At 47.0% G+C, this 13,647-nt stretch overlaps 1 protein-coding gene across 1 annotated transcript in view; it reads right to left on the bottom strand.

Moving 5' to 3' along the window:
* Window positions 1–3,034: 3,034 nt before the first annotated feature.
* ARSD (arylsulfatase D) overlaps window positions 3,035–13,647 on the bottom strand; it is a 20,202-nt gene continuing 9,589 nt past the window's right edge. Inside the window, exons 4-10 of the mRNA XM_059385691.1 lie at window positions 12,906–13,028; window positions 9,862–10,285; window positions 9,587–9,723; window positions 8,222–8,356; window positions 7,081–7,243; window positions 5,503–5,624; window positions 3,035–4,215 (exon numbers count right to left, since the gene is read on the bottom strand). Coding sequence (XP_059241674.1) covers window positions 3,857–4,215; window positions 5,503–5,624; window positions 7,081–7,243; window positions 8,222–8,356; window positions 9,587–9,723; window positions 9,862–10,285; window positions 12,906–13,028 — 1,463 coding nt within the window. The 3' untranslated portion in view covers window positions 3,035–3,856. The remainder of the gene's footprint in view (window positions 4,216–5,502; window positions 5,625–7,080; window positions 7,244–8,221; window positions 8,357–9,586; window positions 9,724–9,861; window positions 10,286–12,905; window positions 13,029–13,647) is intronic.

Raw genomic sequence — 13,647 nt, 5'->3', positions numbered from 1 at the left:
CCATCCATCCACACATCTGTCCATCCATCCATCCATCCATCCGTCCATCCATCCAAACATCCATCCATCTGTCCATCTACACGTCTATCCATCCATCCTCCATCCATCCATATATCCATCCATCTGTCCATCCACATATCCATCCATCCATCCATCCATCCATCCATCCATCTATCCCACAGTATTGAGTTCTCTGTAGGGCAGGCCCTGTGACATGTCCTTATGCAATGAGAGTTAAAACATTCTGCGAGTTTCTAAGTAACATCTGCCTAAGAGTAATAATAAGATGTTGTTCCCTAAACAGAGGCCAGTGCCAGAAACTGTGCTATGTAAGATCAGGACTACACAGTTGTATAACTTGAGACCCCAAGAGATGTGATTTTAGGTGTACTATCACTAATATTTTGGTACATAAAAGGTGGTGTGTGTGTGTGTGTGTTTACATTTTATTGCTCTGGAAATATTTACCAATTATTTTGGGGCAGGAGGAAAGAAGCACCTGTAGAAGTAGTGACTGTTCTGAGTGGGTGCCGTGTGTAGATGCAGAGGGACGCAGTATAGTAGTATCACTTGATCCTAACTTGCTGAGGCCATTGTGCAGTATGGATGCACTTGAACAGCGGGGTGCTGATAAGCTTTCCCCGTGGGATTGCAAACAAGTTGAAGCAGAACCGGGCTCCTTCCCCGGGGCCACTCCTGAGTAAAGAAACGCAGACCAATTACCCTTATACGCGCTTATTAGTGGTTCATATCTGCTTTAGTAAAATGACTGTACATCTTTTGCGCACTTCTTAGATGGCTTCTCTCCTTATTATGGAGTGGTAGTCATTTGGAAATACTTTTCTCCAGATCTGTGGCTTCTCTTTTCCTTTTCTTTAAGGTCCTCTTTGAAGCACACAAGTTTTGCATTTTGATAAACTCTCACTTACCGAGTTTCATAAAGTAGGTCAGGCTTTGACTGTCTTATCTTTAAAAATGTCTTCCTAACCCAAGAGGACAAAGATTTGGCAGAGTTGGGTTTTTTTTTTTGTTTTGTTTTACATTTTACTTTTCTTTCTCTTCTTTTCTTTTTTGCTTTTCTTTTCTTTCTTTTTTAACATTTACATCTCTGGTGGATGTGGCATTCCATTTAAGTCCTGGTCGATTTAGCATTCATTCTTTAGCATGGTGTGAGAGGTTAAGGGTCTCACTGTGTGCTTTTCCTGTGAACAGCCCACTGTGCCCATGAATGCCCCGTCCGATCCTGTCCGATGTTTAACTGGCTGATCTATGGGGCCAGCCAAAGCTGACCGTTTTCTTCAAAAATTTCCCTAGTTTGGATATTCAGGCGGACCTCTACGCCCCTCAAAGCCTGGTCACGCTCACGCAGAGCATGCAGTAAAGACATAGGAGAGGACGGCAGCCAGACACGGGAGCTGGCAGGCAGCCCTGGGGGTTCCGCGGTTGCCCCAAGCTCCCCATTTGGTGTGTCTGCCCACCCAGCACCAACCTCTTGTGGGAGGAAACTCCTGTTTCCAGCTGGCTTGGAGCAGACACTGAAGGGGAGAGGTCTGTCTTGCCTCCGGGCACTTAGTTAAGCTACGGTGGGTCTAACTGGTTAGACCAGTTGTCAAGGTTTCACACAAGTAAAGACAAAGAGCCCTGGAGATTAAGTAAGACTTGTTCAGTCTGGTTGTAAATCAGCCGGGCCATGCCCCAACCCCTGGAATGCATTCCGTTTATCATCGTCCTGGGGCTCTGTGCAGCTGCCTCCCACAGTGTTATCTGCAGGCAGCACCCACGCTGGCCCGGCGTCTCCCCACTCCCTGCTGCAGGTCTGATTTTCTGACTCAGTTTTGCATTGAAATGTGTATATGTAGAGTCGCATGTTTGCAGTGTCTTGTGAGCTGGGAAAAAAAAGTTTCACTCAAAAAGACTCTGACTCGGAGAAGCAGACAAGAGAGTCATAATGGATGAAAGAACAAAGAGGAAGAAAGTTAAAAAAAAAAAAAAAGAAAAGAAAAAAAAGCGCCCAAGAGGTTTCTTGCAGAAATTCCAGAGCCTTATAAGCCAGCTGGAACCTTTCCGTTTGCTAAATAAGCAATTTAGTTTGGCAATGGTGTATCATTTAATTTGGCAACAATGTATCATTTAATTTGGCAATGATGTATCCTTTAATTTGGAAATTATGTATCATTTAATTTGGCAATGATGGTTCATTTAATTTGGAAATGATGTATCAAAAACCTTAGACAAGTCATTATAAAGGCCCATCTCACCTTTAGGGTAATGGGACCAACCCTGCCCCCTGAGGTGTATGCTCACTTCAAAGAGTCCCTTTCTCAATTCCCAGGTGTTTCTATGGATGGAAACAGGAGTCCTGAGGTAAGGACATCTGCAGAATCCCCTTAATAGGGGCTGACTCAGCTGGGAAGAAGGCCCTTCTTCCCACAGCCTGGAGCTGCTGCAGCCATCCTGAGGCCATGAGGCAAAGGACGGTAGAACTTGGAGTTGCTAGGAGGCTGCCAGCCTAGGGTCCCTCCGACAGAGAACACCCCCTTCCCCTGTTTATGGGATTAATTCCCAATGTCTGCTACTGGAAGCCCAAAGTAATTTCCAAGTAACAAGATGAGGACACAGGAACAGTGAATGTCATGTGTGGGGTTGAATTAGCCACTTGGGATCAGTGAATGCTCAAGACCAGCACAGAAATGTTTATCCCCATATGTCTGTCTGCCCTTTTGTAAGGCTGTTCACAGACCCAGTGAAACCCCAAGTAGGCTTCGAGATGAATGGGTACAAAAACTGGACCTTGGCACTGTGATAACCCCGAGCTTTAGAAGATCAGGACCGTGGGCATTATTGGGTGTCCATTGGGATGGTCTTATGTTATGGATGAGAAAGTTGAGACGCACTCCCCGCCCAGGACATGGTTCTGGAGAAAGGGAAACACAACCTTACCTTCTCCGTGTGCTCGCTCTCCTGGGTACCCCATCGTAGTCCCGACATTTGGGGGAGCTGTGCCTCTCCCCCTTAAAGATCCATTTCCCAGCTTTGTGGGGGTATAATAGACAAATACAATTGTATGTATTTATGGTTTACAGCATGATGATTTGATGTAGATACACATCATGAAACGACCACCCCAGTGAAGTGAACTAACACGCCCATCACCTTCGGTAGCGATCGGTTTTGGTGTGCACCGTGAAAACACCTAACATCTACTCTCTCCGCAGATGTGAAGGGTATGAGACAGTATTAGGAACTAGAATACTAGAATCACCGAGCTGAGACGTGTCCACAACACAGTCCTCTCCTAACCGGAAGCTCATGCCCTCTGGGCACCCTCTCCCCAGCTCCCCCAACGCCACGGTACCCACTCTTCCAAACTCTGCTGGTACCAGTTTTAATTTTTTTTATTGTTAAGATTCCACGAATCGGTGAGATCGTGCGGTCTTTTTCAATCTATGTCTGGCTGATTGCTCTTGGCATAACGTCCTCCAGGTCCGTCTGCGTTGTCACAAGGGGAAGGATCTCCTTGCTCCTCTTGGCCAAGTCATGTTGCATTGTGTGGATGGGTCACCTGTTCTTTCTCCCTCCGTCCATCGATGGGCGCCTGGGCTGTTTGCATGTCTTGGCCGCTGAGACAACTGCTGCTATGAACATCGTGTGGAGGTTTCTTTGAGATCCTGTGTTCATTTGCTGTGGGAAAACACCCAGGAGTGGAATCCCTAGGTCCTAGGGTAGGTCTGTTTTTCATTTTTTTGAGGAGCCTGCCTACGGTTTTCCAGAGTGCTACGACAGTGCAAGAGGGTTCCCCTTTCTCCACATCCTTGTCAACGTGTTTCACCCCACCTGCCCTGTGTGAGGTCCCGTCTCACTGGGGATCTCTGTCCTGCCCGCACGTGCACAGGGGGAAGGTTCCACAGCACGGCTGCAGCCACGGCTTCCAGATGATGTTGCTCAGGGAAAACTGGGGAGGCACCGGACTCAGGGTTCTCCTGTGCTGCTCCACGGCCTCACCCACCCGTGCGACCACCGCGTGGTACCGGGGTTCGGAGCTGGGGGCCAGGGGCCATGCCTCGGAAGGGTCCCTGGAGAGGTCGAAGAGCAGAGGTGGGCTGTGCTGGGTCACGCCGTCCCCGGAGCAGGGGCACACACCTTGGCCGTAGCAGGCCCCCGTCCCCTTGGGGTGGAACTGTGGCGTCATGTAGTGGACCTTCCAGAGTCTTCCACCTGAAGACAAACAGAGTGGTGAACACCTGACCTAAGTACCAGCCCTGGGGAAAATCATCAACATCCCATCCAAATAAAGAGAGAGGAGAGGAGAAAACCAGGTGGTTCTTGCCAAGTGTGTCTATATGGTGTGCTCCAGGCACGCAGAGGCAAAGGGACTCGTCCCACAGTGCTCAGTGAGGCTGCCTGCAGGGATGATGGCCACAAGTGCCGTGCTTTCTTCATTCTTACCCTTCCTGCTATTTTGCAATTGTTCCACATCCCCGTCCTAGTTTGGGTAACAGAAGCAAATAGGACCCACCAACACGGTGATTGGCAAAGAGCTTGCTGTGTACTCAGGGGGTGCATTTGGGTACAGGCCAGATAAAAAAGCCAGTCAGAGGGGGACATGGGGTGCAGCCCTCAGATTCCCTTCCCCTGGACATGTGCCCACCACCAGCTATCATTCTCCATGAGATATGGATTCTTCTCAACTTCTCAGAAAGAGATTTGCTCTGTGATGCTGCATTTCATTCATAATCACGGCCAGACTATGGTGCCAGATGCTCAGTTGAAGACTCATCTGCATGTCGCCATGGCAGGTTTTTTTCCCCCCCAGTGAAATCAACATTTACATGAGTAGACTGCCCTCCATACCATGGGTGGGCCTTACCCAATCAGTTGAAGATGTAAGAGAGCACAGAATGAGGTCCTCTCAAGAGGAAGGAATTCTGCTTGCAGAACACAACCCGTGTGTTCTGCCTGACTTTCTACCCTTCGGACTCCAGATGGCAGCATCCACTCCTGCATGACTGTGGGCCGGCCCTGAAGATTTCAGACGTGACCGTCCCCACAGCCACACACGACACAATTCTTGAAAATCGCTCTCTCTGTTTCTGTCCACCCGTTTGTCTACATCTGTCTTTACCTTCCATCTCTATTATCCATTATCTGCCAAGCGACCTCTCTGTCAACTCTGTCATCATCTCTTAATCAGCCTATTCTATGATCCATCCATCCATCCTTGATCTGTCATCTGTTTATCCATACGTCCATCTATCCATCCATCTCTCCATCCATCCATCCATCCATCCATATCCCCACTCATCCATCCATCCATCCATCCATCCATCATCTATCCATCCATCTGTCCATCCATCCATCAATGCATCCATCCATATCTCCACTCATCCATCCATCCATCCATCCATCCATCCATCCATCCATCATCTATCCAGCCATTCCACTCGTGGTTCTGTTTCTTGGGGGCGACCCGTCCCCCCGCAACAGGAAAAGACATGTACTCACTGTCCTTCTCGTGCCAGCGTGCTGCGTGGAGGTACTTCCCACAGTAATGAAAGAGGAACTCGTGTGCTGAGTGCTCAGCAGTCCCTTGAAGCAAGGGCACCAGGCTATGGCCATCGATCACCCTGATTCGGTGAAGAGACAGAAGGATGAGTCAGACCAAGGCCACTCAGCCTACTGGCACCTGAAAGTGAAACTCCAAGCTCATAAGGGTCTTGCTCATAAGGGCCTTGCTCGTAAGGGCCTTCATAAGGGCAAGAGGAACAGAGATGAGTTGTCTCCCCAACTCTGTCCAGACTGCAAGTTGCTAAGCAAGAGACATGTCACTCTTTCTAAAGAAAAAGTCACTAAGTTGTGGGGTCATTTGTTACACAGAATGGCATACACAGTGTGCACACAGACATACACACACCATTCCAGCCTTGCCCGTCATGGCCACAGGACCATATTTTTAAAAAGTCCTCAATCTGAACTTAATGTACAAAAGTTACACTTTTCCTTACACTTGTAAAGCACTTCTATTTTAATTATACCCTAATTATGACGGTTCCATATCCTGTGTCTACTTGGCTGGGTCACGGGTGCTCAGGGATGTGGTGAAACGCCAGACTGAGGATTGCTATGAAGGCATTTTTTATTTATTTATTTATTTTTATTTTTTTATTTATTTTATTTTTTTTCTGCAGGCTCCCTGCTGAGCAGAGAGCCCGATGCGGGACTCGATCCCAGGACCCTGGGATCGTGACCTGAGCTGAAAGCAGAGGCTTTAACCCACCGAGCCACCCAGGCGCCCCGAAGGCATTTTTTAGACACAGTTAACATCCACGGTCAGTGGACTCTGAGCAAAGCAGCGCACCCTTCACAAGGAAGGTGGGCCTCGCAGAATCAGTTGACGGCTGCCAGAGCAAAGACTGAGGTTTCCCAGAGAAGACAGAATTCTGCCTCAAGAGCATAACAGGGAAATTCTGCCTGAGTTTGCAGCCTGCTGGCCTGGCATAAGGATTTCAACTTCTTAGCCTCCACAATGTCAGGAGCCAACGCCTTAAATGCCTTATTTTATAAACACACAGACACCCGAACATACACTGTTGGTTTTGTCTCTCTCATACAGGACTATTTATTTGTCCCCTTAAGTGGAGGAATATCAGACGATTATCAAAATACTTACTGCTTTGTTTTATCTTGGATTAGGAACAGTCTTTGGTCCTGCCCTAATATCGAAGTGATAAGTCATTTTTAAAGCATGCTGTGATAGCCCCATCAACCCATGGGCAAGAGTGCACCTTGGGAAATCAGGGGAAGGTGTTTCAACGGAACGACTTCTAATGCTTTCATCCCGCCATTGTTGTGCTGAGTTATAAAATCTTACCAAAACGGCAAAATGGGTAGATGGACCCGATACTTCCTTTAATCATGTTTTACTGAGCATGATTAGTTTGCAGTAGGCTGTCCCTTCCCTTTGAGAATGTGAGAACTTTCTAAATGTCCCCATATCATGGTAGGATTTCTCCCCTACGTGTGAAATAGTCAAAGGACAACTTTCAGCAACTGGGGAGGGAGGGAGTCTCATGACACGTGTACCTGTCCTGGGGCACATGGCCGCCCCCCAGCTGGACCACGGTGGGGAAGACATCCATCAGGCTGGTGGGCTCGTGGATCACTCGGCCGGCCGGCAGCACTCCAGGCCACCGGAAGATCCCCGGCACGCGGATGCCGCCTTCCCAGCCCCCCATCCCTTTGCCTCCTGTAAGGAAGTGTCGTTAGAATTCTCCAGGAGATGGTCCCATCCACATGCACACCTGGGCACACCTGTCTGTCTCTGTACGTGCCTGGTTACCCCACACATAAACAGACACGATGGCAGCCTGCATTTCCCAAAAATGTTTGCAACAATAAATTCCAGAACCTCGTCACTGCCCTATGGGCAGGTGGAGTCTACATGCTCTTCTTTTAAGATCTGGCAGGTCTCTGTGACCACGGGAACACACAGGGTGTGCAATGCATGGCTTCAGAATTATAATGGGGGCTTAAATTTTACACCATGTACGGCTGGTGGCTCCTGTCTTCCTCCATCCTTTTTCCTTCTGGAAGGACCAGGAATTGGTCTGGCAGCCCATGAAAAGGACCCATATCTATGTCTGAGAGATGAAATGTAGGCACAGGGTTACCGCACCCAACCATGGTTGAGAACATGCATGGCGGGCGACTGATATTCTTATTGCTGTTCAAACGAGTGCAAAGGCATCACAAGTATTGATTTTGGGGTTGCAGATAAATTTTAGCAAGTAGCTGACATCATAAATACGGAATCCATGAATCATGGAGAAAATGACTGTATCAGACTTTTAAAAATACGGCAATATAAAGGTGCCATGCCCTAAATCTCACAAGATAGAGTGGAATACAGAGACACATGTAACTAAGGTTATAGTTACAGTGCGATGTTTGATTTACGATGGCATTTCTTTTAATTTTATCTTGATTATTTATTTGCAGATCTCCCTCTCCTACTAAAATATAAGCCCTTTAAGGGAAGGGCATGTGTCTTTTTTTTTCTCTCTTGGCACGCGTATAGGATTTGGTGTAGAGTGGTTGTTCAAGAAATCCCCCTTTGAACGTGCACACTCTTTCCCCCTTCTGCTTGCTCTCCAGGCTGTAACACTGAGAATCATTTGGTGGTTCCCGCATCTGCCTCTTAACCGCCAATATCCAATGGTCTCACCTCGGAATATCCCATTCCATCCCCCCAGCTGGCTGTGTCCGTCTCTTGCCTCCAAATGTCCTCCGTGATCAGAGGTGAAATACGTGAGTGTCGTGTTTTTCAAACCGTGGACTTCGAGTGCTTTAAGGATCTCACCTATAAGAGAAACAGAACAAGTCAGGGCAGAGTGAATGAATCACCACCAGCAAATTCAACTCAAATTTGCCCTTTCTTGCTAGAAAGTCCCATAAGGGGACTGTGTAGTCACCGTCATTACGAATGTGGTCACACAGTGTGAACCCTTTCTGATGTTCCCAATTCCACAGGATTCAGAATCTTGTTTACAAAGGTATCACTAATACAGAAAACAAAATAAATGGCTTAAAGCCAATATGTTGTTGGCATATGTGTCCATAATGACTGCATGGGGTTGGAGTGTGGTAAGAAAGAGTCCTGATGGGAAAATCCCATCAAGATAGGAGGAAGCCAGAGCTGTGAGCCTCCATCTGCATGTGGAGGGGGGCAAGGCTCAGGAGAGCAGCACGGTCTACCAGCCATGCACTCGCTTTATCCATGGAGACCAAGTGCACACATCTACAGCCCTGAAGGAAAGATTTTACACCACATGGGGACTGTGCAGCACTGGAAATGCATGTTTCTAGAGCACGATGTAATCCACTCTCCCGTTTTGGGGTTGTCTGCCTCTTTACTTGATGCATCGTAGCACTACAGCTTTTCCAGGATAAGCCCTTGCACCCTGCAAGGATTTAGATGTCTGCATTCTCTTAACAATCTCTATACACTTGAAGGGAAGGTAACAGTGTATCAACTATACGTCAAAGTAAAAACAAACAGAATGTACCATCTCATCGGCTCTCTCTGGGCTTTCTCAAGGCCACGGGAGGAATGCATTGTTGGTCTGTTGCCCTGAATGATAGAGCATCCTTGCTTCACATTCTGTAATATCTCATGATGGCTTTATTATTTTTTTTTTTAAGATTTCATGTATTTATTTGAGAAAGAGCATAAAGATGGCGGAGAAGTAGACAGAGAGGGAGAAGCGGACTCCCCACTGAGCAGGGAGCTCTGACATAGGGCTTGATCCCAGGACCTGGGGACCATGACCTCAACTGAAGGTAGACACTTAGCCAACTGAGGCACCCAGGTGCTCCTCATGATGGCTTTAAATAATGCGCTTTGTAAAAGGATGATTTTGTGCAGAAGTAGGTTGAAGGAGCACGTGAATGATATGGGGAACTTTCTCCCAATTCTTTGCCTTTTCTCTTCTTCTTTATTGCAACTTGGTTCATACTGAGGTGGCCCATCTGTTACCAGAGTGGAGCGGTGAGGCCAAGCCGAATGATGCATGGCCGTGCCTTGACTCACCTACAAGCCAGTCCATCTCCTCCACATTGTCGCCATATAAGCCGTGCTGGCTTTTCCCGAGAAAGCGTTTTGTGGTCACCAGGGGAATGTGAACATGTAGCAAAGACACGAAGAGGAGGAATGGCCGGTGCTTATTCCTGAAAGAAGAAAAACATGCTTCAGACACGATGGCACCTGTTTCAACACTATCTGAGCCACCTGGGTCCCTGAAACCCATCTCCCCATCGGGACTCAGGTACTATGAGAACTCATCTCCTCTTTAAAAACGGGATTACCTTTCAATATAGGAAACGGCTTCGCGCAGCATGTGACCTGCCATACTTTCCAAAACCATGGGCTGCTCTATGACGTCATGGTCTCTCATCAGGATACAGTTCCAACGACGCACAAACCCAAAGCTGGCATACCAGGAGACGAAGAAGAGGAAGACGAGGCTGGCTGCCCCCAGGACTCCCTTCCAGGACACAGAGATGAACCCGCAAGTCTTGCCAACCGCAATGGTCAGGACCCCTAGAGCCGCCATCTGGGTGTACTGCCACAGTCTGGATCTAGTCATGGCGTCCACTTCTGGGGGCCTGCCTGGCTGACAGTCATTCACAAGCGTGAAAGGCATGCCGTAAAAATAGTCAAATCCGTGGTTCAGTGGATGGTGGCAGTGGTCATTGCGGGATTCACAATTGACACCCTGGTGCCATTTTCCTGAAGATAAGAGCAAGAAGTTAGACAAGAACACACATGGAGGTGCTCTGTTTGACCCCAGTCATCTTCTCAAAAATTTGGATTATATAGTTACCCTGCCGTTTGCAAATACCGAACAAACGTATGGCGGTCATGAGATTAAAGGTTCAAGATATTCTGGGCTGTTAGGAATTAAAATTTGCAACCCTAGACTGCTATTAAATAACTATTAAAAATTTGCAATTTTTAATTAAAATTATTAAATTATTAATTATATAGTATATATAGTATATATACTATATATATAGTATATATAAAATACTATATATAGTATTTTAAATATTAATAAGTTATTTTAAAATTATTTAAAATATTAAATTATTTTAAAATTTAATAAATTAAATAACTACTAAAAATTTGCAATTTAAATAACTATTAAAAATTTGCAACCCTAGACTGCTATTAAATAACTATTCTGCTATTAAATAACTCAGAAAATATCATTTATGGATATTTCTTACTTAAAAGACAGCCCCTTGATAAAAGGAGTTGGTTCTAGCATAATCTTACCACAGAGTAGAAGTAACCAAGTAAGCAAGAAATGCTTCTAAGAGATTTTTTTCCCAAAGGCTGTAATTTTATAATACCATTGAGATGGAACATGAGAAAGCCCATATATCAGATTCTAGAAGGATACACAAGAATTGGGTTCTCTCCAGATCCTTAGCCAGCTTACATTTAGCTACAAAATAGGACAGAAAAGGGTCCAATGTACCAGTCACCATAATTTCCAAGTACAGAGGTTAAACGCGGTCCCCACCCTGTTCTTCCCTCCCATGGTTCACACAGGGTCTTCAGAACCTGTAGGATCGGTTCTAGTTCCAAGCCTGGAGACCTCCCTTTCTATCCCTGCTTACATTTAAGGAGGTGAGAAGGTCGGGATGGGGTGGAACAGGTGGAGAAGGAAAGTATACAGGATGGTCTCCATCTTGTCCACTGTCTACCACTTGGAAGGTGGAGAACACCCTTGTCTAAGTCCAGATGGGGTGTGTGCACCAGAAGAATAAAGATTCACAGAAGGAACCGAAACGCAGGTCTGCAAGTCCAGTAAACACAAAATGAATCCACTTACCTAGTTTTAAACATAATTCCCCACCCCCAAAGAGTATGAGATACCTGGTGGCGGTGGGCTCAAGGACATTGGGTCGTTGACCCAACGGTGGTGAGTTGGTAATGGAAAGTTCCAGTCAATTTGGGTGAGTAAGAAACTTTACTTCTCAGGATTGAGAAGAGAAATACAGGTGACAGAGCAGATGCATACAAAGTCCTTGAAAATGCCCTTGAAAATGGGTTATGCGATATGCTGAGTATCTGTGTCTCCCTAAAATTCCTATGTTGAGACCTGACCATAAGGGTGATGGTATTTGGAGTTGGGACCTTGGATAGGAAATTAGGTCCTCAGGATGGAGCCCCCATGAATGGGATTAGTGCCCCCAAAGAGACCTTCATGCCTTCTTACATGTGAGGGCACGGAGAGAAGACGGTCATCTCTGAAGCAGGGTGAGGTCCTCACCAGACGTGGAGTCTGGATCTTGGATGTCTCAGCCTCCAGAACTCTGGGAAGTAAGTCTACATAATCTCTACTTCTAAAGTAGCAGGACATTTTAAAAGGGAGGGTGGAAGAGGTGACTACCCCATGTCCAACCCAATCACCACGTTGAACTCAACAGTGACTCTGAGTGTGGAAGAGCTGGTGAGGAATTGAATGGGACCCCCTGCATGCAGACTGGATTGAATCTTCCCTTGATCCCCCTGCACACAGAGCTGATCGAGTCTTCCCTTGACCAAGGGTTTGGGGAAGACGACCTCATCATCTGGCCTCGGAGATTCCTGTTAAGACACTACTTCTAGGAGCGCTTGGGTGGCTCATGGGTTAAGCCGCTGCCTTTGGCTCAGGTCATGATCTCAGGGTCCTGGGATCGAGTCCCATGTTGGGCTCTCTGCTCAGCAGGGAGCCTGCTTCCTCCTTTCTCTCTCTGCCTGCCTCTCTGCCTACTTGTGATCTCTCTCTGTCAAATAAATAAATAAAATCTTTTTTTTAAAAAAAAGACACTACTTCTAAACACACAGGCTGAGCAAGGAATGAAAGTGTTCCCAAGCATCTGGTCCATGACAGGTGGGTGCCCATCTGTAAGGAAGCCACCTAGCAGGTGTCGGAGTGCCGTTCTCAGACAGGGGGTCTTATGAGGTTGGCCCTGCCTAACGATGTGTGAGCAATAGGCTCTCCAGAGGATTTCCATCATTCCCTAAATAATAAGTGTGGCTCTGTGTCTAAAATGTTTGCAAGACGTGGTTTTGCTGAACGTCTGCTTTCCTTCTGGAGGCTGGGGTTTTGGGGCGGGTGCCAGGCAGCAGGTGTCTAGGAGACCAGCCCCTAATACAAAGCCTGGGAATGGAAAGAAAGAGGCAAATCCCCCAAGAGGTTGAATTCAAACGGCTTGTCAATGACAGAAGTTCCAATGGTGTGACCGATCCAAGAGAGGTCATATAGGGCCAGCACCCAGTTTTGGTTCTGACATGTAACTTTTTCCCCTGGTAGGGAAACAGGCTGATCCTCCTGCTCCCTGAATGCTATGAGTACCTATAAGGCCGGTTGCATAACCTTGCTGCTGCAGGACTCTTGCAAACGTGGTTTCGTTCGTGGGGAGTCCGCCCGATCCCGCGTTCCACTGGAGGGCACGGTACCCATCATCGGCTTCCATGCCTGCGGAGCAGAGCAGAGAGCAAGGACTCACTCTCCCTTGACTACAGCAAGGGTTCTTGCCTGGGGAGGAAGCTGACCCTTCAACCTGTCTGGCATTGGTCTGGGTTTCACAATTGCAGGAGGGGCGCTGCTGGCCTCAGCTGGGGGAAACACCCTATAGTGCCCAGGTTGCCCCCACCATAGAGACTCATCCAGCCCAAATGTCAGCAGTGCTGAGGGTGAGAAACCCTGCCTTGGCATGAGAGAGTCTGTCTGTTTCTCTCTATCATCTAACTCTATCCATCCATCCATCATCTCTTCACCCATCTATTCATGTATCATCTATCAATCGTCAACTGCTTACCTACTTACCTATTCATCCATCCCTATCTTTCTCTCTCTCTATCATCTATCTGTCTATCGTCTAACTCTATCCATCCATCCATATATCCACCCACCCATCCACTCACCCGCCCATCTAGCCATCTATTCACCTACCCATCCATCAATCTACTAATTATCACCTATCAATCTATTATCTATCTATCATCTAACTCTATTCGTCCATCTATCAATCTACTCATCTATCATCTATCTATCTATCATCTAACTCTATCCATCCATCCATATATCCACTCAC

This window comes from Mustela nigripes, chromosome X, assembly GCF_022355385.1.
Source record: "Mustela nigripes isolate SB6536 chromosome X, MUSNIG.SB6536, whole genome shotgun sequence".
NCBI lineage: Eukaryota > Metazoa > Chordata > Mammalia > Carnivora > Mustelidae > Mustela > Mustela nigripes.
Note: the sequence above shows the minus strand (reverse complement) of the source record. Positions and strands in the feature narration are given on the sequence as shown.